The 25,806-nt window shown below is 38.5% G+C and overlaps 1 protein-coding gene and 1 pseudogene across 8 annotated transcripts in view; both read right to left on the reverse strand.

The window, feature by feature from the left end:
- Positions 1 to 25,806, reverse strand: part of ARB2A (ARB2 cotranscriptional regulator A) — a 460,460-nt gene that overhangs the window by 112,063 nt on the left and 322,591 nt on the right. Inside the window, exon 12 of one of the 8 annotated variants that reach the window (XM_090276493.1) lies at positions 10,501 to 10,568. The exons of the other annotated variants lie outside the window; for them this stretch is intronic. Coding sequence (XP_090132619.1) covers positions 10,555 to 10,568 — 14 coding nt within the window. The 3' untranslated portion in view covers positions 10,501 to 10,554. Of the gene's footprint in view, positions 1 to 10,500; positions 10,569 to 25,806 lie in introns of those variants that run through there. 8 annotated transcript variants of the gene reach the window in all.
- LOC150008714 (cytoplasmic FMR1-interacting protein 1 pseudogene) lies at positions 20,809 to 24,549 on the reverse strand (annotated as a pseudogene).

Below are 25,806 nucleotides of genomic sequence, written 5' to 3' on the forward strand. Positions count from 1 at the left end.
GATAGGTCACAAAACAAGCCTCAACAAATTCAAGAAAATTGAAATCATATCAAGCATCTTTTCAGATCACAATGCCTTGAAACTAGAAATCAACCTCAGAGGAAAAAATCAAAGACACCCAAACTCATGGAGATTGAATAACATGCTATTAAATAATGAATGGGTTAACAATGACATCAAAGAAGCAATCAAGAAATTTCTAGAAACTAATGATAATGAGCACACAACAACCCAAAACCTGTGGGACACAGCAAAAGCAGTCCTGAGAGGGAAGTTTATAGCAATACAGGCATATCTGAAAAGGCTAGAAGAATCTCAAATAAAAAACCTAACCACAATGCTACAAGAACTAGAACAACAACAACAAACAAAGCCTAGGGCAAGAAGAAGGAATGAAATCATCAAGATCAGAGCAGAACTAAATGACATAGAGACTAAACAAACAATCCAAAAGATCAACGAAACTAGGAGCTGGTTCTTCGAAAAAATCAACAAAATCGACAAGCCTCTAGCCAGTCTAATCAAGAAAAAAAGAGAGAAAACACAAATAAACAAAATCAGAAATGAAAGAGGAGAAATCACGACTGATACCTCAGAAATACAAATGATAGTTAGAAATTACTTCAGACAACTGTATGACAAGAAATTTGACAATCTAGAAGAAATGGACAAATTTCTAGAAACATACAACCTTCCAAAACTGAATCAAGAAGAAGTGGAAAGTCTCAACAGACCAATAACAAAGAAGGAAATTGAAACAGTAATCCAAAATCTCCCGGCACACAAAAGCCCTGGACCGGATGGCTTCACAGGCGAATTCTACAAAACATTCAGGGAAGAACTAACTCCTATCCTCCTCAAACTGTTCCAAAAAATCCAAGAAGAAGGGAAAATCCCAAACTCTTTCTATGAAGCCAGTATTATCCTAATCCCCAAACCAGGTCAAGACACAACAAAGAAAGAAAACTACAGGCCAATATCACTGATGAACATCGATGCTAAAATCCTCAATAAAATATTGGCAAACAGGATCCAGCAACACATCAAAAAGATCATACATCATGATCAAGTGGGCTTCATTCCAGGGATGCAAGGATGGTTTAATATTCGCAAATCAATAAATATAATACACCACCTAAACAGAATGAAAGACAAAAATCACATGATCATATCAATAGATGCAGAAAAAGCATTTGATAAAGTTCAACACCCATTTATGATGAAAACACTCAGCAAAATGGGAATAAAGGGAGCATATCTTAACATAATTAAGGCTATATATGAGAAGCCTGAGGCCAACATCATACTCAATGGACAAAAACTGAAAGCATTCCCCCTGAACTCAGGAACGAGACAAGGTTGTCCACTCTCTCCACTCCTTTTCAACATAGTGTTGGAAGTCCTAGCCACAGCAATCAGACAAGAAAAAGAAATAAAAGGAATCCAAATTGGGAAAGAGGAAGTGAAACTTTCATTATATGCAGATGATATGATAGTATACCTAGAAAATCCTATAAACTCCACTAAAAGACTACTTAATATAATAAGTGAATTTGGCAAAATCGCAGGGTACAAAATAAATATACAGAAATCCAAGGCATTTCTGTACACCAACAATAAAATAGCAGAGACAGAGACAAAAAATAAAATACCATTTACTATAGCAACAAGAAAAATAAAGTACCTAGGAGTAAACTTAACCAAAGAGATAAAAGACCTGTACTCTGAAAATTATATAACATTGAAGAAAGAAATTAAGGAAGAAACAAATAAATGGAAGCAAATACCATGTTCTTGGATGGGAAGAATCAACATCATCAAAATGGCCATACTACCCAAAGCAATTTACAAATTCAATGCAATCCCTATTAAAATACCAATGACATATTTCACAGACCTAGAACAAATACTCCATAAATTCATATGGAACCAAAAAAGACCCCGAATAGCAAAAGCAATCTTGAGACAGAAGAACACAGCAGGAGGAATCACAACACCAGATATCAAACAATACTACAAAGCCACTGTAATCAAAACAGTATGGTACTGGCATAAGAACAGACATATAGATCAGTGGAACAGAATAGAGAGTCCAGAAATAAACCCAGGCCTCTATGGTCAACTAATCTTTGATAAAGGAGGAAGGAACATAAAATGGAGTGAGAAGAGCCTCTTTAACAAATGGTGCTGGGAGAACTGGATAGGGACCTGCAAAAAAATGAAACTAGACCACCAACTTACACCACACACGAGAATAAACTCAAGATGGATCAAAGACTTAAATGTAAGCCGTGACACCATAAAAGTCCTAGAGGAAAACATAGGCAAGAAAATATCAGATATCTCACGTAACAATCTCTTCACGGATACATTTCCTAAAGCAAGAGAAATAAAGGAAAAAATAAATAAATGGGATTACATCAAACTGAAGAGTTTCTGCTCAGCAAAAGAAAACATTAGCAAAATGAAAAGGAAACCAACCATATGGGAAAACATATTTGCCAATGACATCACAGACAGGGGACTGATTTCCAAAATATATAAAGAGCTGATACGACTCAACATCAAGAAAACAAACAACCCAATTAAAAAATGGGCAAGGGACCTGAACAAACACTTCTCCGAAGAGGACATACAGAAGGTCCATAGACACATGAAAAAATGCTCAACATCATTAGCCATCAGGGAGATGCAAATAAAAACCACAATGAGATACCACCTTACACCAGTCAGAATGGCCATCATCAACAAATCAACAAGCAACAAGTGCTGGTGAGGATGTGGAGAAACGGGAACCCTACTGCACTGTTGGTGGGAATGCAGACTGGTGCAGCCACTATGGAGAACAGTATGGAATTACCTCAAAAGATTAAAAATGGAACTGCCTTTTGAACCAGCAACTCCACTACTAGGATTATACCCGAAGAATCTTGAAACACCAATTCAAAAGAACTTATGCACTCCTATGTTCATAGCAGCACTGTTTACAATAGCTAAGTGCTGGAAACAACCTAAGTGCCCATCTGTAGATGAGTGGATCAAAAAACTGTGGTACATTTACACAATGGAATACTATGTAGCAGAAAGAAAGAAGGAACTCCTACCATTTGCAACAACATGGATGGAACTAGAGAGAATTATGCTTAGTGAAATAAGCCAGGCAAAGAAAGAAAAATACCATATGATATCACCTAATACAGGAAACTAAAGAACAACACAAACAAAGGAACTAAATAGAACAAAGAGCAGAATAGAAGTCAATAGGGGGGAGGGGAGAGGGAGAGAAGGGGGATAAGTAAGGGAAGGGTTTAATTAAAGAGCCTGTATAAAAGACTCATGGACATAGACAACGGGGAGGGATATGATTGCGGGAGAGGGGGTGGGCTGGGTGGGGGAGAGAAATTGGGGGAAAAGGGGATAACTGTAATTGAAAAACCAAAATAAAAAAAAAAAACTTACAAAAAAAAAAAAAAAAAAAAAAAGAATCATTGGTTTGCCAGAGAGCGAGGAAGATGAACTAGAACTTGAAAAATTGAGTGAAAATATAATAAAGGAGAACTTCCCAGACTTGGGGAAGGAAATAGACTTACAGGTCCAGGAAGCACAGAGAGTTCCAAAAAAACTGGACCCAGGGAGAACCACTCCAAGACACATTATAATCAAAATGTCAAAAATTAAAGATAAAGAGAGAATCTTAAAAGCAGCAAGAGAGAAGAAAAGAATTATGTACAAAGGGGTCCCAATTAGACTATCAGCTGACTTCTCAAGGGAGACCCTGCAGGCAAGAAGGGATTGGCAAGAAATATTCAAAGTAATGAAAATCCAAAACCTACAACCACGAATACTCTATCCAGCGAAATTGTCATTCAGAATAGAAGGACAGAGAAAGTGTTTCCAGGACAAAATAAAACTGAAAGAGTTCATTAGATCCAAACCACTGTTATATGAGATGTTAAAGGGACTGGTTTAGAAAAAGGAGGATCAAGACAATGAAATCTAAAATGAAAACTGCATCACAAGAAACAACAGAAGCTAGGGAATTGAAACAAAGGCAAACTAAACAGGCAACGAGAGTGGAAAAAGAACTTTAGGTATGGGGAACATATTGGGGGGAGGTCAACAGGGAGGGGGAATGGGGAGAGGGAGGGAGATGATATAGGAATTAGGGATCATGGTAGGAGGGAATGGAATAGACAGAGAGAGGTTGAGAAGAACTGTATGCACAACTAATGGACATGATCTAAAAGGGGGGGACAATTGGAGGGAGGGGGGTCATTGGGTGGAGGGGAGCAGAGGGAAGGGAAATTGGCACAAATGTAATATTATAATCAATAAAACACATTAAAAAAAATAAAAGAGGATAGGCCTAAAGTTACCAATTAGAAAATAACTATAATTATTTTAAGTGTTGAATAATATTAATGCTGCTATCAATGATCATTTCAGTATAATTTATGTTCTTGTTTCTAAATAGAGAATACAGCGTGGCTCAGAATAATGATGACAAGTTTTTGTATGATTATTCAGGAAACCTAGAATACCAAAGCTTGGAAAAAATATATACCAAGGTATACAAGTAGTAATTACTTGTGTATTAAAATAGACTCTTTAAAGTCTGCTACTTCAATTAACAGTTACATTTAAGCCCCAACAGGTGTATGTCCCTAGTATATACTCTACACCCAGGAAATTAGATAGTTAACCTTTTTGGAAAATAACTATTTTAACAACAACAAAAAAGGGTCTATCCATTTTATTTCCAAGGAGTGGTTTATTACTGCAAAAATTGCCTAAACATGTTACTGAGTTTATGCTTAAATGGCAATTCAAATTATTTTTCCATATTTTTCATCTCTATAGATTTTATATGTTCTAACTTCTTTTCATGTCTCTAAAGGCCCTTTGGTAAGTACTGCCTTGCTCTTCACTGGAAAACATCTAGTAATGAGATTTCTCTATCACCTTATTGCCAATAAATCAAATTTACAGATTCATTTCTGTGTAAATGCCTGGTCTCTGTTCTTAAGGCAACGCTGCCTCTCCTGTCTTGGACATCTTCCTTAGACATGGATCACTCCTTTAAACTCAGATGGAGGGGCTCACCTTCACTTTCTCTAGCACTACTTCATTTCTGCAACATCATTGGTATCCTCCTTTCTTATCCTTCATGGGAAATTTTCCTGTAATTTTTATACACCTCCAAATAAGAGGATCATGGGAATGAATCATCTACCTAACTATCTAACAATTAAAATGATGAGAGATCTAGAGAAGTTCAATAACTGGCCCATATACTGGTTAGTGACTCTCATCATTCCACATTCACATGGTGCCCTTTTTACTCCCCTGCAAGTAGTATGCTCCTCAAACAGAATTGGGGAGAACCACCAATTAATAAATTTCCTACATAAAACTTTTCTACCACTTTCAATTAATATATTCCTTCTCTTTCTACAGTTGGAACTTCCTTGCACTTTTTCAACATGAGTATTTCAGTGTGACTTCTTCTGGGTCTTCTGCTCCCCTAATTCTTTCTTTCTTAAATATTTGTTAAAAGATGTGTGCAAAGGTTATCTTGCCCACAAGCTGTTGTGAATATATCATCTCCTTGCAGAAATTGTTTAATTATCTTCCCTAAGTCAAACTGCACCTTTCAAAATGTCCATCTACCATCTATCTCCAATAAACTAAAGTTTTAACTTCTCATTTTCCTACCTGTTTCGTTCCCTTCCTCTAAGTAATGTAGATAAATATAAAATCCTTTGGTTTTTATTTTCAGCACTCTGAAAACCCATTCGGGTTCCCACTCTTTAAAAAAGTTTAATTTTTTCATTTTCCTTATGTTTTCCTGGGAGATTCAGGAAAGGTTCCTTTCTCTCCCAACCTAGAGAAGATGTGCATCATTTTGAGGTTTACCTTTATCTAGTCAGGCCATTGTGCCTTTTCCTTTTCAAATATCTCCATATATCCATATATGAGTTGTTGGTAAAAATCCATCTGATTACCGAAAGGTAGTCAATACCCACATGCTATTGCCATCACTTAATCTTCAACTCTATTTCCTCATATCCTTTAATTTTAGAAACATAGAATCCTAGAATTGAAATAGATATTAAAGATTCTTTAGTCTAATCCCTACCAAATGTAAGAAATCCTTCTATAAAATTCTTGAAAAGTGGTCACTGATCCTTTACTTGAATGTTACAAAAGACAGAAAGTTCAGTAGTTTATGATGCAGCCCACTCCACTTCTCAAACAATGCAGTCATTACATTGAGCCTATTTAATTTCCATAGTCCAGAATCAAAGACTTTGTCATAAAGTTTCAGAACATCATATATAGCTCAGGGTTGAGAACAGCTAAGTCACGAAGTCTTTCGTGAATTCCCTTGGTACCATAATTTTAAGATCTGGATGCTAACTACTAGATTTCAAGAGCTGTTCCTCTTCACCCCTTTCCCTGTAATACTGAATACTTAGCATCAACTGTACCCAATTATTCAAGGAAAATAATATCAAATTTTTATCTGGGTCATTAAGAGAAAAATTTAAAATCCTTAGCTGATGCTAGTTCTACAGTTCTCAAGAAAGTGGCTTCTTCATAATATTTTAGTACCTTGGGATAAGGTACCTACTTAATTCTGAGTACAGGATAAGACCCAACTTTAATATATTAACTTCCATGTAGCTAAAAATCTATATATCCACAGAACTTTCTTTCACTAGAGAAAGCATGTATTTCCAAAAATTGCATTTCAAGCAATTGTGAGGGACAATCCATATTTTATATTTCATTTCTTTTAACTTCATTGATTCTGGGCAAAATATTAGATTCATCTTTTAATTTTTCATTTTGTGATGCCTAATTAAAGTGGTAGGTGTATACACAATCTTATCTACATGTATATATTATACTTTTGAAATAAGCATAATGAAGATCATTATATGTTTAATGTGAATGATAACCTAAGACCCTGTGGTAAAAGGCATAATTTGGGTTAAAGTAAGTAAACAAATATGGTCTATTTTTTAGTGGTAAAATCTTAAAATTAAGCAAATAGGCTAACTGCCTAGACTGGTTTAACTCTGGGGTTGGTTTAAAGGGTAGTTTCTAATTTGACAGGTTTGGGGAAGGGGAAGGTGGGAAGCAGAGGGGTGGAACCTGGCAAGGCAGCTCTGTAAGATAAATTGCTGTTAGGGTGAACCGGCTGGTTACAGTAATAGCTGAAAACCATAAGTGTTACAGGCTTTGAAGTCAGTTCAGCTTTGATGTCTTACTTTCATAGCTAATCATAAGATAGTATGGAAAAGGAAAAAAAAAAAAAGACTTCCCAATACTGTCCTTGGTGTCGCTGCTCAGGAAATCCTATCATGAAAAATACTGGTGTCATTGTGAACTTTTAAGTAGCGCCAGTCTGCTTTTTATTTTTAAAAAGTTTAAATCATTGATGCAATAATTAAAATTATTTGTTAGTCTGGGTCATGCACATGGATATGTAAACACATTCTTAAATTTGTTACTAGGAAATGTCAATCAATCAATAAGGAAAAAAGTGTTAATGATGATTTGAGGTTATCACTATGTTCTAAGTATTACTTAGATCAAGTTATATGTATATATGTGGATTCCAACCTTGAGGAACTTGTCAGCTGAGGACAGATAACCCTGCCTGGAAGGAGTCTTAGACATCAACCAGTACAAGACTGATGCTCAGAGAAGCTGGCTTGTTTTGGAAACAAAAGATGTATCTGTCAAGGACACAAATACATTTGCATAAATTAAATGATGACCAAAAGACAGCATGTAGAAATAAAGGGATAAGAGCATCTTGTGAATTGTTGGCTAAAAGAAAAATTACAGGAATTTCATGCTTAGACACAGCATTGTTTCTCTAACTTCAGTTATTTGTATAACACCTTTATGCATTTTGCCATATGTACAAACTATCCAGTATTTTCCTTATATCAACTAACTTTCTTGTTTTAAATATTTTATTTATTTATTTTTAGAGAGAGGGGAAAGTAGAGAGAAAGAGAGGGAGAAAACATCAATCAGTTGTCTCTCGCATGCCCCCAACTGGGGACCTGGCCTGCAACTCACGCATATGCCCTGACTAGGAATTGAACCACCGACCTTTTGGTTTGCAGGCTGGCGCTCAATCCACTGAGCCACATCAGCCAGGGCTCAACTAACTTTTGCTATTTGCCTAGTCCTAAGCAATAATGTCCATTAAATAGGTTTCATGTTTTATTCACCTTTTTCTAATACATATTAGAATAACCAAATATTTACAAAAATAAAAATGGCTCATGAACCACCAGTAATATGCATATAAGACACTGACATGGAGGACTCAAGGGAAGACTATACCCTAATCATTTCTGTGGTACTTAAATGAGAACTATGATATTTAAGTCTGTACTCAAGTATTTAGATGTCCATATGTCCAGTGACCTAGGATAACTGGAACTTTAAATTTTCTTTTTTTCCCTACCTTAAAACTTTTTTTAGTTAGTAGAACCTGCCCAGCTTACTTAATGGATAATGAGTAACCTATGGTTAAGAATTTCTATAATACATATGATAGTAATGATAGACTGAGACCAAGGTAGTACCATAAAAAGTTGAAAGAAAAAAAGTTTCCTTTGACTCTTTCTTAATAATGCTGTCTTGCTTTCTATTACTTTAAAAGAAAAAGAAAAAAAAAACTGTACTTTTCTAGGTAGGAAGAAACTACAGAAACAATTTTACAGGTATGGCTTGAACAGGAAAGGGAAACGTGATTAAAATTCTATGGCAGCCCCCTTGTGAATGTGGTGGCATCACGTAATGAGATGATGAAGAATCCAAAGGTGGATACTGGGAGAGAGGGGTTAACCATGTCTTATGGAGACCAGTGTAGTTTCTCTATTAAATCCTTATCCTTAAGTGCATTAGAATTGACTGTAAATATAAACAAAAGCCACTGGTGGGCAATTAAATTTGAAGAAGTAGCCCATAAAAAGTGGAATATTCAGTATGTATAAGAATCAGTTACACAACATCTGATTTAATAGTTCGATTTTAAGTATTCCTCTTATAACACATGTTATATGGCCTCAACAAATCATATTCTATAATGTAGCAAAATGACAATTTCAATGTAGTCTGAGGCGGGTAGCACAAGAACATTAAAGCAAATTAATCTGTAATGCTGTATCTACACTAAAAGGTTGAAAGTCTTCAGAACTTTAAAATGAATTTGCCATTCCTACAGTCATCTCACTGGACAGGAAAGAGGAGCCTGGCATGTGACCAATAAAGTATGAGAGAGCAACACCTCAGGGTTAGAGGGCACTGATGACTTCAACAAACCTCACCAGCGAGGACAACAGATTAAGCCAGGGGATAGGCTGCCCTACAACCTTAACCTGTTAATACCTTTAAATTCTTAAGAATGACCTCTAGTCTGCACTTTCATACTAGTTGTTAGCTACACTAATTACAGCTTAACTGGTACTGTTGGGACCAGTTTTTCCCTCAAAGACATGTAGAGAAAGGTTATCTCTAATAGCTTCAAATAACTTCAGCTAGATTCTGTTGGACACATTAGGAGCACTTACCTCCAGTTTTGAAAGGGTCTTTTATAGACATCAAAGGAGAGACACTAAAAGCAATGTGTGTTTGTGGATTCTATAAAGCATTTCATATAGGAAGCTGTAAAATAAGAACAGTAACTTCTCCTGTGACTAGAACTTCAGAATAGTTTAAAACAAGGTGATATATTTTTTATGTTTATTTTTAACATATAGACGATGGTGATTTCAAATATAAGGAGCTAGTTATACCTTAACCATACAAGTGAAGTAAAAATACTTAGCCCACGGAATTCCCTCAAAATTTATAGTTTTTAGAAAGGGATAATGAAATTTCTATCATGATCTTTTATAACCATTTTAAGTTCAACATTTACATTGATGTTAACCTAACATTATATGGAATTGTGCGGATTCCAAAACCATTTACAAAGATTCAAATGCCATCTGTGAAGTTGCAGTAAATTACTCTGTAATGTTAATCATTAAACAAGGCACTAAATCAGAACAGAAACATACCAAAGAGATTTAAAGCAAGAGAGTCATAACTGAATTATTGAGATTAATGTAAATAGTTTTACATAAAACAGTTGCAGGTTCTCAGTATCACATTGTTTTTGCTTTGAATGAAACATATAAAATTACTTCTACATTGTAAAAATTAGTATAATCTAAGTGACACCAGTGTTAAAGAAGTGTAAAAGTGACAGCTGAAGGGTGCTGTTAATCAATGTGTGCTCTGAGTAAGAAATACAGCAACAAAAATTTGAATATATAAAATAGACACAATAGGGAGTGACTACTGATGCTACAAAAAGAAACTTTAATTTATAAAAGGAAATTTTTAAATCAAACCTTTTGTTCTTAAAAGATGTTGATCAACAGAATTTGACTTAAATGAAATTCTTTGGAAAAATGAAGAGAAATAATTAGAGTATTATGTGTCATCAAATCCAAAAGCCATTAATTTTCAGATTCATCACTTCTCCATCACTAAGAAAGAAAAAACATTGCCAACTAAGTTATGACATAATGCATTCTAATCATGTTGATCGCAAGGTACATTCAAGCTTTAGGTAGTTAAAATTGCATCTTATAATCAATGAAATATGATACTTTATAATAAATTGACTTATCTATAAATATATTTAATGAATAGGTTGTTTTTGTGAGAGCAATCCAATTCTGAAATGTAGTCACTGAGTGATATCAAGTAATTTTATTGTATATAAAACACTGACGGGACATTAACCATAATATTTTCTATCTTCTCTGAGGATAGAAGAGTAGGAAGAGCAGCTGATATATTAGTGATTTCAGTTTACTTGACTAAAATATTGGTTAACTAATGTCCCCACTTCGTCCCACCAAAGATTTATGGCAGATAACAAGAAGATCACATACAATGAAATAATTAGGAAAATAAGAAACAGAAAACTAGAAGTAGGGAAAAGCACAAAAAAAGATAGGAAGAACCTGTATTATTTTGATTGCATATATAAATAATTTATAAATATCAAAATAGGTCCTATATTTTAATTTTCCAATATAATTTTAAAAAAGGAAAGCATAACATATTTATCTGTGAGAGCTGAGGGACACTTTTATCTTTAAGTATGGAACACTGCTAATCCCAAAGAATTCCTATAAATCAGATTATTACAATCTACTATTTTTTAAAAGATTTTATTTATTTTTAGAGAGAGGGGAAGAAGAGAGAAAGAAAGAGAGAAACATTGATGTGAGAGAGACACATTGATTGGTTGTCTCTTGTATGCACATTGACCCAGACTGAACCTGCAACCCAGGCATGTGACCTGTTATCAGGAATCAAACTGGTGACCTTTGGCTTTGCAAGACAATGCCCAACCAACTGATCCACATGGGTCAGGGCTACAATCTACTACTACGTGTTGAAAGATAGTACCAAGTAAAAGTATAGCCAAGAGAGAAATTAAATATGGGAAAAATAACCCCATAATATCAGTAGCTGTCTTTTGAAAAGATAAATTTGGTCGTACCAATAGATAAAGTAGGACTAATATAAAGACTAGTGGACTAAGTCTGTGTATGCTTAAATGTTAAAACTGTTTACGGTACAGATGCTATTAAGCTATCTCAGGATATAGGTGGGTAAATGAGTGAGCACAGTCCCACTGGAAGGTACTGACTTTAATGAATACCACTTCAAGGAGGCTCTCCACATAGTGGGTCTTAGGCTTCATGCAATAATCAGTGAACAGAGCAAAAATGACCCAGGGCACCACGTGAACATTTAGATGTATTTCAGTCATGAACTCAAATAATGAACAGTTTGCTGACAGATCAGTTCAAGTATTTAAAATGTGGGATCTTCTTGTACTTAGTTATCCTGTATTTTCTGTTCTCTCTGTATCAGATAACATACACTAAGTTTTCCAAGAAACCAGGGAAACTGAAGCAAGAACAACTATAGAGGACATATCGAAACCCTTCTTTGAGGAAACACTCCAACTCACACAGTCCTTGTGGCCCATCAATCCCACTGCCATGCCCTGCCCTGACCCCTCACACAGATGGCTGGCCCAGGCTGGCCAGTCATGGCTTTGGTGATTAGCTCAGGAATCATTCTAGTACCAAAGCAGGGCTGATCAGAGTTTTCACGAAGATTCTCATTTGGATGCCAGAGCTTTTTCTCTGGGATAATGCTGAATAGAAGATGTTGCAACTGCTTGTGGCTATCCACCCCTCACCCACCTTCGTCAGTGCCAAGAAAGCCCTGTCTACAAGAAAGAAAGAATGAGGCCAGTAAGGAAAGAAATGAACAGAAGGATCTAGAGGGAGTCTTGATGACAGAGTTTGAGTTCCAGTATCCAGTAGTATCAGCAGATCTACTCCTGATTTTTCCATTTACATGGATCAATAAATTACTTTCTTTTGTTAGCAGCTTGAATTGGACTTATGTAACTTATAATGAAGAGAACTGTACTAAGACAGTAATTGAAAAGGGTAGATTGTATTCTACTTTTTTTCAACTTTTAAAAAAAGTGAGACTGATACCCACGTATGCAATATTTGAATCTGTAAAATAACTATATAGTGGTGACATTTTTTAATGCTAATGTGTGTTTAAAGGCAAAAAAGTTTCTGGATTATCCACGTAAGTGATATAAATAACTAAAAAGGGTAGGTAATCCAAAGTAATTCATATTTAGTTTTCTAATACTTAAAGTAACGAAGGAAGGAGGGTAGTGGGAAGAGAGGACTTTATTCTCCTGATTATGTTATTCTAGGCACCATTAAAATTAGTTTGCATTTGATGAGAACACAGGAGTTTGGTATTGGGAAAAAGTGGTATAGAAATGGACTGGGAAACAAGGGAAAGCTGGCCTAAGTTTGTGGTTTTGGTGTGGATAGTGCCCTGAATAAACAATCCACTCATAAACAGGTGAGAACTAGATATAGCTGTTTATAGCTGTTTCTCTTGGGTAAGAAAGCAGAAGTCATTGGACAATAAATGCTTTTTCCAGAATGAATTTTCATAAACTATACCATACAAACCACCTTAAGAACTGACAGGAAAAAAACTTGCCTTGCATTATGATTTGTAGGAGCTGTATTCCACCTCAAGTTGAGTTTTAAAGAACTCCAATAAAAATATTTCACGTGTTCTCAGAACCATTACCTGTCTTATACTTCCTAAATATTCTTATTAAATCCAGAAATAGTTAAACTCTTAGAAACCTTAAGTTATTAGGCTGTGTACCTTCTGGCTATTTTCTGTTGGTGCTAAGGGTTTAGAAATGCAGTTGCCCACTGGAATGCATTAGACATGAGTCTGCTACCTTCAGCAGACTTCTCAAAATTGTTCACTTCACAGCTGTTTCATTATATGTACTTTGGGGATTTTCAGAAGTGATATATATTAATAAGAAATAGATCTATCAATGCTAGATCCTAACAGACTTTTTGGTTTGCCTTCAAAACAAAATCTGTCTGCTGAAATAACTTATGCTAAAGAGTGTCACTCAGTAAAGACAAAGCATGTGTGTCAAGACTCGTGCATTTATTGATGGCTTCTGACACTGGTGAATTTGTATACTCTGGGGAAAATTTTTAATCTTCAAACTCTACACTGATACTAAGGACTCATTTTAGATAGTTTTGTAAGGATTACCATACGTGTTAAAGCATTTCAATATTTATGGATAGAAGCAGCACTGAACTTAATAAAGAGTGTAGGTTTTAATTGTAAAAAAGAGCATTATTAAGCACTGCACTGTTCTTTGGCCTTGCTAAGTAATTTTCAACAATTCTAATGAGGTTTTTTATTTTTCTGTTGCTGTTCTTAGAATGACTCTGTACAGGACTATTTTAGTCATTTTTATTTCACCCGAGAAGAAAACAGATGAATTTTTTGGTCCATGAATACACTGATATCTGTTTATCTCCAGCATCATGCTGGCTGCTCTCCTGCTGTGAGCAGACACACTATGGCTGTGTTCCACGACAGTCAAAGGGGTTTCAAATTAGACATTGTTTTCTGCAAAGTCAACTAGGCTACTACTAAAGATGTCTTTGGTGCCTGATGGTGTTTTCAATTACCAAACCCTTCCCAGTGTTTCTTCTGATACTGTAATAAACTTAAAGGACCTTATTACCAACTTTTTATCAAAAGCCTGGTGGAGACAACTGATTCTTGAGAAGAATAGGCCAGTGGGTCTGCTAACCATTAATATTATTAGATTTGCAGATTAATATTGCCAAGGCAAACAATCAGGAAGCTTTATGCCAGTACAAAATAATTTTAGTTCCTGGAAGAAAGGCCTTCAGAACCTTAAATCTTAATATTAAGACTTAGGCTCTTGTCATAAGTTAATAGAAGAACCAGCCACATGAAGAATAATTTTGTGCCTTAAACGTCTCCTAAAGATTGATACATTAATCTTTAAAGTGAATAATAAGAAAATAGTTCTCTTAATGCCCTTTTAAAGACTCATGTAATTAGGTTCATGTACTAAGAATTCTGTAACTTCTTCGCTATGCCTGTCAGTATTTTAACCTCTACATTTAACTCTCAATTGCAGGAACTGATCACAGCCTAGACCTTTGGTCTTCCCTCTCTCTCTTCTCACACCCTCAATTTAACAAATCCTAGTTATTCTTCAAGTCTTAGTTCAAGGTGTCCCTGCTCTTAAGGATGTTCCCAGATATTCTTCACTGAGTTTGTGCTCCTTTCTCTGTATTGTCCTTCTGCCCATTCCTCTAACACTGGCCACTTAGTGAGGTGATCCCTGGTTTCTCACCTTGTTCCACTATCTAACCTATGTGTTCTTTGTCTAATTCAAAATATTCAGTGTCTAGCCCTTAATAGGTGCTTAGTAGATATTTATCACCGAGGAAGTGTAGAGGTGTAACGCTTATTAGAATGTGAGAATGAGGAACCTGAAGGAAGAGGTGGAGTGGGCTTGAGGCCACAGCAAGGGTGCTTGGGAGATGGCCAAAAGCTGCTATGCTGGGCGTTATGCTTTAGCTCGCCACACTCCAGTGTATTACCTTTGATCTACATTGCTCAAAATTTGCATAATTATTTAAAATATGAATATTTGTATATACATGTTCACTTTTTGAAGAACAAGTGAGACACCAAAATTTAATATTTCCGAGAACATTAGAAGTATAAAAATATGTATAGTCAGATAATATAATTAAATGCATATGCATATTTGTGATTAGGACAGGTGGAGTTTTATGGGTGAGTCAATAAATGCATATGGAGGTAAACATGCTAAAGATTTATAAGATGTTCCACTGAATAAATGAAATCATTATTGTCCTCATTAAAACAATGATAGAAAATCTATATTTGCTTTTTAGTACAAAGTGGTATTTCATTTATGTGTGGTTTTAGTTCAACTGCAATATCACTGGATCAACTGTGAGAAAATATTTAATCTCAAAAATTCAAGCACCTTCTGTTTCCTAAATGTTCACATTGTGTATACAGAGAATATTCACCAAATAAATTGTTTACTGACTAATGCAAAAAATCTCAGTTTAAAAATAAAAATGGTACACTCTTTTATGGAGTATGCCATTTCTGGAAACTCAAACAAAAAGGATAAAGATTCTTTTACTTCTCATCTAAAACATAATATTTTTGTTAGTATTTTACTTAAAATTTCTCGGCCCAGAAGACAAAAATTTATGGCTTTAGATTAACTACTTTAATGATATGACACAGAAGCAGAAAACACTCTTTTCTACCTATGGTGTTGGTGCAATTGCGTCTTCAGGAGAGCAAAGAACAACACACTAAATCTTTGTATTGTAAGTCTGTTTCCACCTCTTCTCTTTAGTTTAAATCTCAAAGGCAATACATATTTAATGAGCAGACTGGTGTCATAAAGGTATGTCTGGAATGATGTAATCATTTATAATATTTACATGCATTTAATGACTTATTATTATGGAAAAATGATTTACATTTCATATACTAAGAAGATATACTTGGTGTCTACTTAGGTTTAGTAATATTCTTAAAACTACTTATGAAAACAATCAGTGTCTAAACACTTGCTATTAGCTGTTTCAGGTTTGCTTTTCACAAATATAACTCAATCACAGTAAATTAAAGGCAAGTCACTTGACTGTCCTTTTACATTAGCTGGATGAAATTAGTGGCTGACAATGCTTAGCAGAAAGTGACAGGGCTTTCTCAATACTTTCCAGGGAAAGTAGGAATCATATGCTTATCAAAATATTTAAAATTTTCTTTCTAACATAATGCCACTCAATCTCATTAATGAGAGTTCAATTGTTCTACTCCTATAATAGAAATAAGTAGCCATTGTAATTCTTTTAAAATAAATTTTATTTATTTATTTATATTATTCCCCAGAATTTATTTATTTTTAGAGAGAAGGGAAGGGAGGGAGCAAGAGAGGGAGAGAAACATCATTGTGAGAGAGAAACATCAATCGGTTTCCTCTTACACACACTCCAACTGGGGACCAAAACAGCAACCCAGGCATGTGCCCTGACCAGGAATTGAACTTGTGACCTTTCAGTTTGCGGGACGATGCCCATCTAACTGAGCTATACTGGTCAGGGTGCCACTGTAATTCTTCAGTCTATAGAGTTATTTGTGGGGAGGGAAGAAATATTATTTTTCTTGAAGTCTTCCTCAGGGTGAGTGGTGACATTTTCTATGTGAGTGGCCTAGAGACAGGATGCAGATCCGGGGTCTGTCTGACTCTATGGCTAAGGTCCTTTCCTTTCCATCATATCCCTCCTTTACATATAACTCCTTTGTCCAGAAAGTAAACAAGTCTTTCTGCCTTCCAACCTCACCCCCACCATCTGCAATGCCAACACACAAGTATATTTTCCCTATATTAGGAGAGGCAGGTTTAATGGATTGGATGGTGTCCCCACACCCCTCAGTGTATATGTGGAAGTCCTAACCCCCCAGTACACCTTGGAATATAACCTTGCCTGTTCAAATCTGGGTCAGCACACATGCCTGCGTTGTGGGCCAGGTCCCGAGTTGGGGACGTGTGAGAGGCAACTGATTAATGGTTCTCTTCCCCTCTTTCTCCTTCCCTTCCCCTCTCTCTAAACATAAATAAATACAATCTTAAAAAGAGAGAGAGACAATCAAGAGAAGCCCAGGAGAAAGGCTTGGAACAGATCCTTCCCTCACAGGCCTCAGAAAGAACACTCACTGTCCATACCTCAATCTTGAACTGCAAATCTCCAGAACCATGAGACAAAAAATTTGTTCTTTAAGCCACCCAAGCTGTGTACGTTGGAATGGCAGCTCTAGTAAACTGATATAGTAGGTTTTGGACATAAAAGCTGAAGTGTGTGGACATTCAGCGGAGAAATAGTATGAATCAAGGCAGGATTGAATTTGCATTTGGGAGACAAGTGAGAGCACAACAGGAGATCAGGAAGGAAAGATTAAATGGGAATCACAGTGCAAGAACCAGTGTCACCCTGCTCTGCATCCGCCTTCCTATCATCTGTAACCTCATGTCCTCCACATTCAGTCCATGGTGCACATTTTGTTCTTATTCTTGGAGACTCATACTATTATTATAGGCTAAAAACGACTTCAGAGATCATTGCTTTCAATTATATAATGCTGTATGGGTTTTCAAAAATCTTTATTTAAATTCTTCATTACATGTTCCCTTACCTAGTTTCATTTGAAAGCTAGGGAAAAGGACTTTATAATTGCCTTCCAATTATTATAATTCTGAAGTTATTCCCCACTGTCAGATAGTAAGTTTTCTACCAACTGAGACTACTTTTCCTGTTCTTTCATTTGAACAGTCTTGGCTATCAATTGTTGAGCAGTTGCATCAGTTTCTAGAGATGTAAGAGTTATTTGTGAGGCACAGACAAGGTACAGTGGAAATATAATAAAGAGAAAAATTACTGGGTGCCTACTGCATAAAAGGGAAGTCCTAGGGGTTTCTTTCCATAGCACCTAATTTTATCTTTTTAACAACTCTCTCACCTTGGGGATTGCTGGACAGATTTTACTGATGTGAAACTGAGGCTGAAAGAAGTAACTCACTCAAAGTAACAGATAAAGTAGGTTATTGAGCCGGGATTTGAACCTAGAAATGCCTGTCTCCCAAACTATGCCTGGCTACAGGACCATACTTCCTTGGCAGGTCCTTCTGGTTTAGAATATTTGGGAACAATTGATGTTATCAGAGGCAACACTTTTATATTATAACAGGAGGACTTGTACATATAAATCTAAATGACTCCCCCCAATACCTGAAATCCACAGTATCTATGAATGTTGTAATCACATATTTATTTGTTTAAAGTAGATGCTTCCCATACTTTAAGCTCCTTGAGCCTGGTTTTTGGTCACCATTGCACCTTAGCACCTGTTATATAGGGTACTCAATATTTATTGATGTAGTTTAAGTTTTAATTAGGCTGGTATTATGAGTTAAATTGTTTCCGCACAAAAATTCCTATGTTGCAGTACTAATCCCCAGCACCCCAGAAAGTAACCTTATTTAGAGGAAGAGCCTTTTTTAAATTGAATTTATTGAGGTGACATTGGCTAATAAAATCATACAGGTTTCCAGTATCCAACTCTATAACACATCATCTGCACACCATTTCCACCACCACTTATCCCCCTTTACCCTCTTCTATCTCTACCCATTCCCTTCCCTCTGGCAATCACCATACTGTTGTCTGTATATGTCCTTATTTCCCCAAGTTTTATTCTTTCAGTTTAGAATCATTTTGTCAAGTAACACGCCCACCTCCCACTAGGATTTTGTTGGAACGGCATTGTAGTTTTCATTTTACAAACACTGTACATGGATATTACAATTCTGTACCCTAAAAAAAGAATTTATCATGAATATATTCTGCCAAGGAAACTGATACATACTGTTTAGTAAGCAGGACTACTTCTAGAAGAAAACCACAAAAATGGCTATTCTGAAAAGTAAATTCCCATGCCATAGTTTTAGTATAATAAACAAAGATGTATAGTATACATATATAAAAATGAAATGATAAAAATGTTAGATGCTAATTCAAGAGCAAGATAGTGTTTTGGATTAAGGGAAGATATATTAACACCTCAAGATTTCTTAGACCACAGGTAGAAAAACTTCTAGATAAAGGAGAAATTGCTATTTATGACAGGAATCTAAAGTGCAAAGGATAGATAAAAGTGTAAGAACAAGAAAGGCATTTATTAACACATAATGCAATATTTAATTTGAATTTGGAAGGCTTGTGTAAGAAAGAATTCAGGGCTAAAGATATCCAGAAAATTTAGAATACTAGGAATGGCCTATTAGATAGGTACTGTATCAAGGAAAAAATCTTGAAAGTAAGGTGGCCAAGGGGAAGGTGTTTTATAAATTCTGAAACTGCAGATCTACAAAGTCATGGTACCTTTTGATCATGGCTATCAGCGCCATCTATCTTAAAGAAAAAAGAACATATGTTGTACAAACACACTATTCTCCTTATTCTAAAGGGATTCAGTGTCTTCAGATTAAGAATACCTGCCTGTCTAAAGGAAAAAAGAAAAGAAACACCTGATAAAGAAACATTGTAAGAATGATTATGAAGGTCCTGTTGAGCAAGTGGTTAGAAGTTATGCCTTTAATTGAGGTAGGGGCAAAGTGGCAGATATGAAGACTTGTTGGACTGTTGTTTGACATCTGCCTCTATTAACTACTGCACTGAAATTGTTGTCACTAAGGTACCAGGGGCACTGTTGTTAGTGAAATAATATATCTTGATTTATTATGTTACTTGATTTCTATACATTCAAATCTGTTAACCACTGACACCACAACTCAGTTTTCTCCCACCTCTATGGGTGGTTCCTTTTCAATGTTGAGGGATCTTACTATTATTATTATGTTTTGATTTTTTTATTGATTACACTATTAGAGTTGTCCCAATTTTTCCCCCTTTGCCCCTTCTACCCAGAACACCCCAATCCCTCTGGCAATCCCCCCTCCTTTGTTCATGTCCATGGATCATGCATATAAGTTCCTTAGCAACTCCCTTTCCTATACTTACTCTTATATCCCCCTGCCTCTTCTGTAACTACCAATTTCTACTTTTTTTTTTTTTTTAGGTTTTATTAGTTTTATTTCTGTAAGCTTTCAATCATCCCTCACAAAGTAGATTTTGTTACAACTGGAGTTAGTAGAAACAGGAATATCAAGGTCACTAATTTCTGAAACACCTGACAAAAAAGGGAAGGGAACAATGACAGAATTCATAAAAGACCGTTAAAAAATCCCTAAACAAAAGCTAAATAATCATTCATTCTAATTGGGAATGGATTTTATTACAATTAGCTGTTATTCAGTTTCTCGCCTAAGTTCATAAATCCCTAAATACCACCAATCCGTTGCTAACGGATAAATGGACAAACTCAGCAGTACTTTGACATTCCATAGAAAAATGGAAAATAACTTCGTAAGAACATGATGGCGACATTCAGCAGCCAAAAGTTGCAGGCTTCCTAATTACCAAAAGCATATACAATTTTAGTCTAGAAAAATAAGTGGATTTTATAAAATTAAGCTTTCAGGTCGAAAAGCACCCCCTTTAACAGGTACAGAGATAATGACAAATAGTCCCTAAAACTCTCAATAGTTGATGGAAAGGAAAACATGCCCTATAGTTACTGAGTGCAGCTGGGACTGGGACTCTTCAAAAGCAGGCTACACGCGTGGCCTCAGCCTTTGGCCAGGGACTGGTGGATGGGCGGCTGGAAGCAACGCACGTGCTCCACGGGTGTGCTCTCCCCGTCGCCCGACTTCAGGTACTTGTCCAGGATGGTGATGATCTCGTCGTTCAGAATCTGGAACTTGCGGATTCTCTCCACCATTTTTTTCAAAGGCACGTTTTTGATCATCTCGTCTTTGCCGTGTGCTTCTGGACTTTGAGCAGCTGGTAGCAGAAATCCAGCACAGCGAAGTGCCGCTGATGCCCGAGCAGGACGATGATCATGCAGCCGGCCCAGTGCAGCCCGTCGCCGAAGCACTGCTCGACCGTGAACTCGTGGGTCCCCACGGGGATGCAGTACATGAACTGCACGGCGCTCCAGAGCCTGTGGAACTCCACACACTCATCCACGTGCATGACCCCGATGCTGGGCAGAGGCCCCCGCCAGATGGGGTCGTCCAGGAAGGTCCGGATCCGTGTCAGGATGCCCTCAAACATGGATAGGCTGCAGCAGAGATGCTCCTTGGTCAGCAAGTCCCCCTCTCTGGCTATGGCAATTTGCTGAGGGGTCCCCAGTCTTTCAATCAAAGGGACAAGATGCAGGGGGGCGTACTTTGATTCTAGTCTCTTCATTTTGGCATCAAGTCTCTCTCCCTCTTTCATGTGCACCCTCGGCAAGATGTTTTGAAAAGGCGCCACGTGCAGCAGGTCGCACACTTCTTCCAGAGACAGGCTCTGCTCGATGAGCAGGCAGAACAGGACGGCATTGCCCACCTCCCGCAGGTTCTGGAAGCACACCGTCTTCAGCTCTGTGTACTCCATGATGTCCTTCAGCTGGTGGTGGAAGAACTCCAGGATGCCCGGGGAGCCGTACTTGTGCCGCAGAAGGCGGCAGATCTTGGGCATTACCTCCATTAGCGTCTTCACGTACTGCAGCATGGTGCCTTGCAGCAGGCTCTTGACGACCTTCAGCAACTCCTTCATGACCACTGCGATGCCCTGGTAGCCAAGCAGCCGGCAGATGACCTGGAAGTGTGGGGGCCCCACGAAGTTCCGGTAGCTGTCGTAAATGCTCGAGTAGGCCAGGTTCAGTGCCTTGGATCTATGCAAATACTGGGGTTGGGCATTAGGCTGTTTGTTTCTCTGAAATTCTTGAGAAAATGGTAACACTGTCCGAACAAATCGGTTGGTGGAGCCGTTGTAGCAGTAGTTGGGCAGGAAGTCATAGTTGAGCTCCCAGAAGACGTGGAGGGTGATCCTCCCGTAGGGTGCCGCCACGTTGTGGTTGGCCTCGCGGAACATGGCGTTGAAGCTGTCCAGCGTCAGGTACCGGCTCAGCAGCTTGTGCATCATGCGGTTGATTTCCAAGAGGCCGTCCAGCTCAACTACTGACGTCAGGTCTTCACTTTCAAACTGTCCGATAGCCAGTTCCAGAGACTTATACATGGCCACCAAGACGTGCTGAGTAATCAGGCGATTCAGGTCTATGGACCTGCCCAGGAGCTGCATGTGTCTCTGTTTGAGCAGTGTCTCCTAGTGGTTAGATGGCGGGAGATGGATTGCTGCCCCCTGATTCTTGCATTCGGATCGTAACCGTTTATCAAGAAGCAAATTTCCGGCCATAACCTTATAATATGCAAATATCTGGTCTGCCAACTTGTAAACAAACTGGTCAAAGCATAGATTCACCTCTGCCTCGATCTCATCGTAAAGGAACTGCTTGTTGAACCTGGTGAGGGTGTAGTGCACGCTGTCGTTGTACAGGTCCAGCGAGCAGAGGATGTATTCCATCATGGACACCTCCTTGGTCTCCAGGATGTGGTCTGTCAGGATCCAGGGCATGGACATCTCAATGGGGAACTGCATCCTGTGGCCCATCACCAGCTCCAGGAAGAACTCACGGAACCACAGCTGGGAGAGGTCGCAGCGCTGCTGCAGCATTTCACCAAAGGTTAAAAGAGGCAGAAAGGTGTAGGACTGCCTCAGAAACGCGTTAACCACATGCAACAGCCTTTCCATGCCCAGAGACCTGAGCTGCCTCAGCAGCTCTGCAGAGCTCAAGGACTCCGCCATGGTGCGCACCAGGTACAGCTGCATGCTGGAGGGTCCCGCGGCGCGGCGGGGCATTTTAATGTCCAAGCCACTTTTGGGATCCTTCTCGCCCCGGAGCGCTGGGTCATTGAAGGGCTCATATCCTGTCTCCCAGTCGCACAGGTCTTCCTGATGGCCTGCAGGAGACTCTAAATGATGTTCTTTTTCTTGATGTCCTGACACAGCGGCTGGCGGAGCGTGACCTGGGCAAAGTCCTGCAGGGCGGCATAGACGGTATGGCGGATGGTGTGGTTGAACACGCTCTCCATCCGGCCCATGAACACCTGCAAGCCCTTGATCATGGCGATCACCTCTACCAGGGCGAACTTCTCACTGGTGTAGTTGTAGCGCGTGGCCCGCTCGTACTCCTCGGCATTGTCGGGGCAGTCCTCGTTGGAGTACTTGTCCGTCGGGTGCACAAGTTTCCACGAATACACTTCCATCACGTGGGCCTCCACTGTGACAGCAGCTGCAGGCCCTGCAGGGCCAGGTCAAAGAGCTTCCGGTATTCAGCATCCGTCTTCTGAGCCTCCTGACAGCCGGAACTTGTGACAACCTCGCTGTTGCTATAGCGCGCCAGCTCAGAGATGAAGCGCATGTGGTCCTCCTGGATCTGGATCATCTGCTCGCAGATGTTGTACTGGGGGCTGCTGCCCGAAGACATGCATGTCCACCGAGATTTATTTTCCTCATAGTGGGTGCTGGTCTTGATGTATCTTGCCAGTTCTATTTGCAAGTCCCCAAACAGTGGAACCACCTGGAGTTGCTTGAAGAACTTGTCGATTTTGGACAAGTTTATCCTTTTCTTGGCGTCCAGTTTATAGATGTTGCTGACACTCCCATCCATCAGGTACAGACCAAACCCCATGACCTTGAGAAGCATGTGTTTCTCGCTGGGCGTCAGGTACATCCTGTTCTCATAGTAATCCACACACAGGTTCACGATGTCCACCAGCAGCTCCTCATAGCCAGCAATCACCTCCAGCTGCTGCTGCAGAGACTGTGTGATCTTGTTGTGGTTGGCCAGGAACATGGACAGATTCTGAGACTCCTGGATGGACTGCGGGTCTGCCATTTTCTGCAAGAACTGAGCAGCCCTCTTGTAGGCCGAGTGGTCGTTCTTCACACTGCATTTCATGTTCTTCAGCTCGTCCAACACCGCGAACATGTTGATGAACTTGCCCAGCATGATCAGATAGGCTTTGGACACAAAGTCCTTCCTCATCTCTGTGTGGCGCAGGCGCCTCACCTCCCCACAGAAACGCTCAATGGCGTTTCTCTGGAAGTACATGAAATTCATCAGTTTTGTGACACTGGGCTCCAGGACCTCCAGTTTTCTCATAAATTTCCACTCTATTAGGCTGCTCATTACATTTCACCTGCGGGATGGCCCGAGAGCAGCTCCTCCAGGTGTACAGCATGACAGCGTACTCTTGGCCCTCCTCCAGCATCTCATTCTGCTAGAACGGACGGTCGCTTGTTCAATGTATCTCGCAATGCCGGTGATGAACGTATTTCTGTCTTCAAAGTTAGTGTTGAAATTCGGCTGATACAGCAGTGAGGATGGGAGCGATTCGATGCAGGGCTGCTGGTTGGGCAGAGGCAGCTTTTCCAGGAGGTCCACGTTGGACAGCGGGTCCTCCAGTGTCACCTGGGCCGCGATCCTGGTCGGGGTCCAAGGCAGCGCCCGCTGCTCAGGGGTCTGGCGCGGGTCCTCAATTTCTATTTCTTAATCTCTTCATCCCCACTCCCCTAGACTCTCTCCCTACTGGCTACCATCCCAATGTTCTCCATATCTATGATTCTGTTTCTGTTCTGCTTATTTACTTAGTTTTTTAAACTCAATTGTTGATAGTTGTGAGTTTACTGTCATTTTAATGTTTATAGTTTTGATCTTCTTTTCCTTAAATAAGTCCCTTTAACATTTCATATAATGATGGTTTGGTGATGATGAATTCCTTTAATTTTTTCTTGTCTGGGAAGCTCTTTTTCTGTCCCTCAATTCTAAACGGTAGTTTTGCTGCATAGAGTAATCTTGGTTGTGGGTCCTTGCTTTTCATCACTTTGAATACTTCTTGCCAATCCCTTCTAGGCTGCAAGTTTCTTTTGAGAAATCAGCTGACAGTCTTATGGGAACTCCTTTGTGGGTAATTGTCTGCCTTCTCTTGCAGATTTTAAGATTCTCTCTTTACCTTTGACCTTTGGCATTTTAATTATGATGTATCTTGGTGTGGTCCTCTTTATATCCATCTTGTTAGGGACTCTCTGTGCTTCAGGGACTTATATATTTATTTCCTTACCAAAATTAGAGAAATTTTCTTATATTACTTTTTCAAATAGGTTTTCAATTTCTTGCTCTTCCTCTTTTCCTTCTGGCACCCCTATGATGTGAATGATGCAACGTTTGAAATTGCCCCAGAGGCTCCTTACACTATCCTTGATATTTTGGATTCTTTTTTCTTCTTGCTTACTGATTGGATGTCTTTTCCTTATGTTCCAAATCATTGTTCCAAATCATTGATTTGATTCTTGGCTTCATCTACTCCACTGTTGATTCCCTGTAAATTGTTCCATGTTTCAGTTAGTATATCCTTCATTTCTGCCTGGATCTTTTTTATGCTGTTTTAGTACCCACTGAGTTCCTTGAGCATCCTTATAATCAGTGTTTTGAACTCTGCATCTGATAGATTGCTTATCTTAATTTTTAGTTCTTTTTCTGGAGGTTTGTTCTGTTCTTTCATTTGGGCCTTATTTCTTTGTCTCTGCATTTTGACAGCCTCCCAGTGTTTACTTCCATGTATTAGGTAGGGCTGCTTTGATTCCAGGTCTTGGTAGCATGACCTAATGTAGTTGGTGTCCTGTAGGGTTCAGTGGCACAGCCTCCCCTATCTCCCAACCTGGGTACTTGATGTGCACC

The sequence above is a fragment of the Furipterus horrens genome, unplaced genomic scaffold, assembly GCF_987537825.1.
Source record: "Furipterus horrens unplaced genomic scaffold, mFurHor1.1.pri manual_scaffold_5, whole genome shotgun sequence".
Lineage (NCBI taxonomy): Eukaryota > Metazoa > Chordata > Mammalia > Chiroptera > Furipteridae > Furipterus > Furipterus horrens.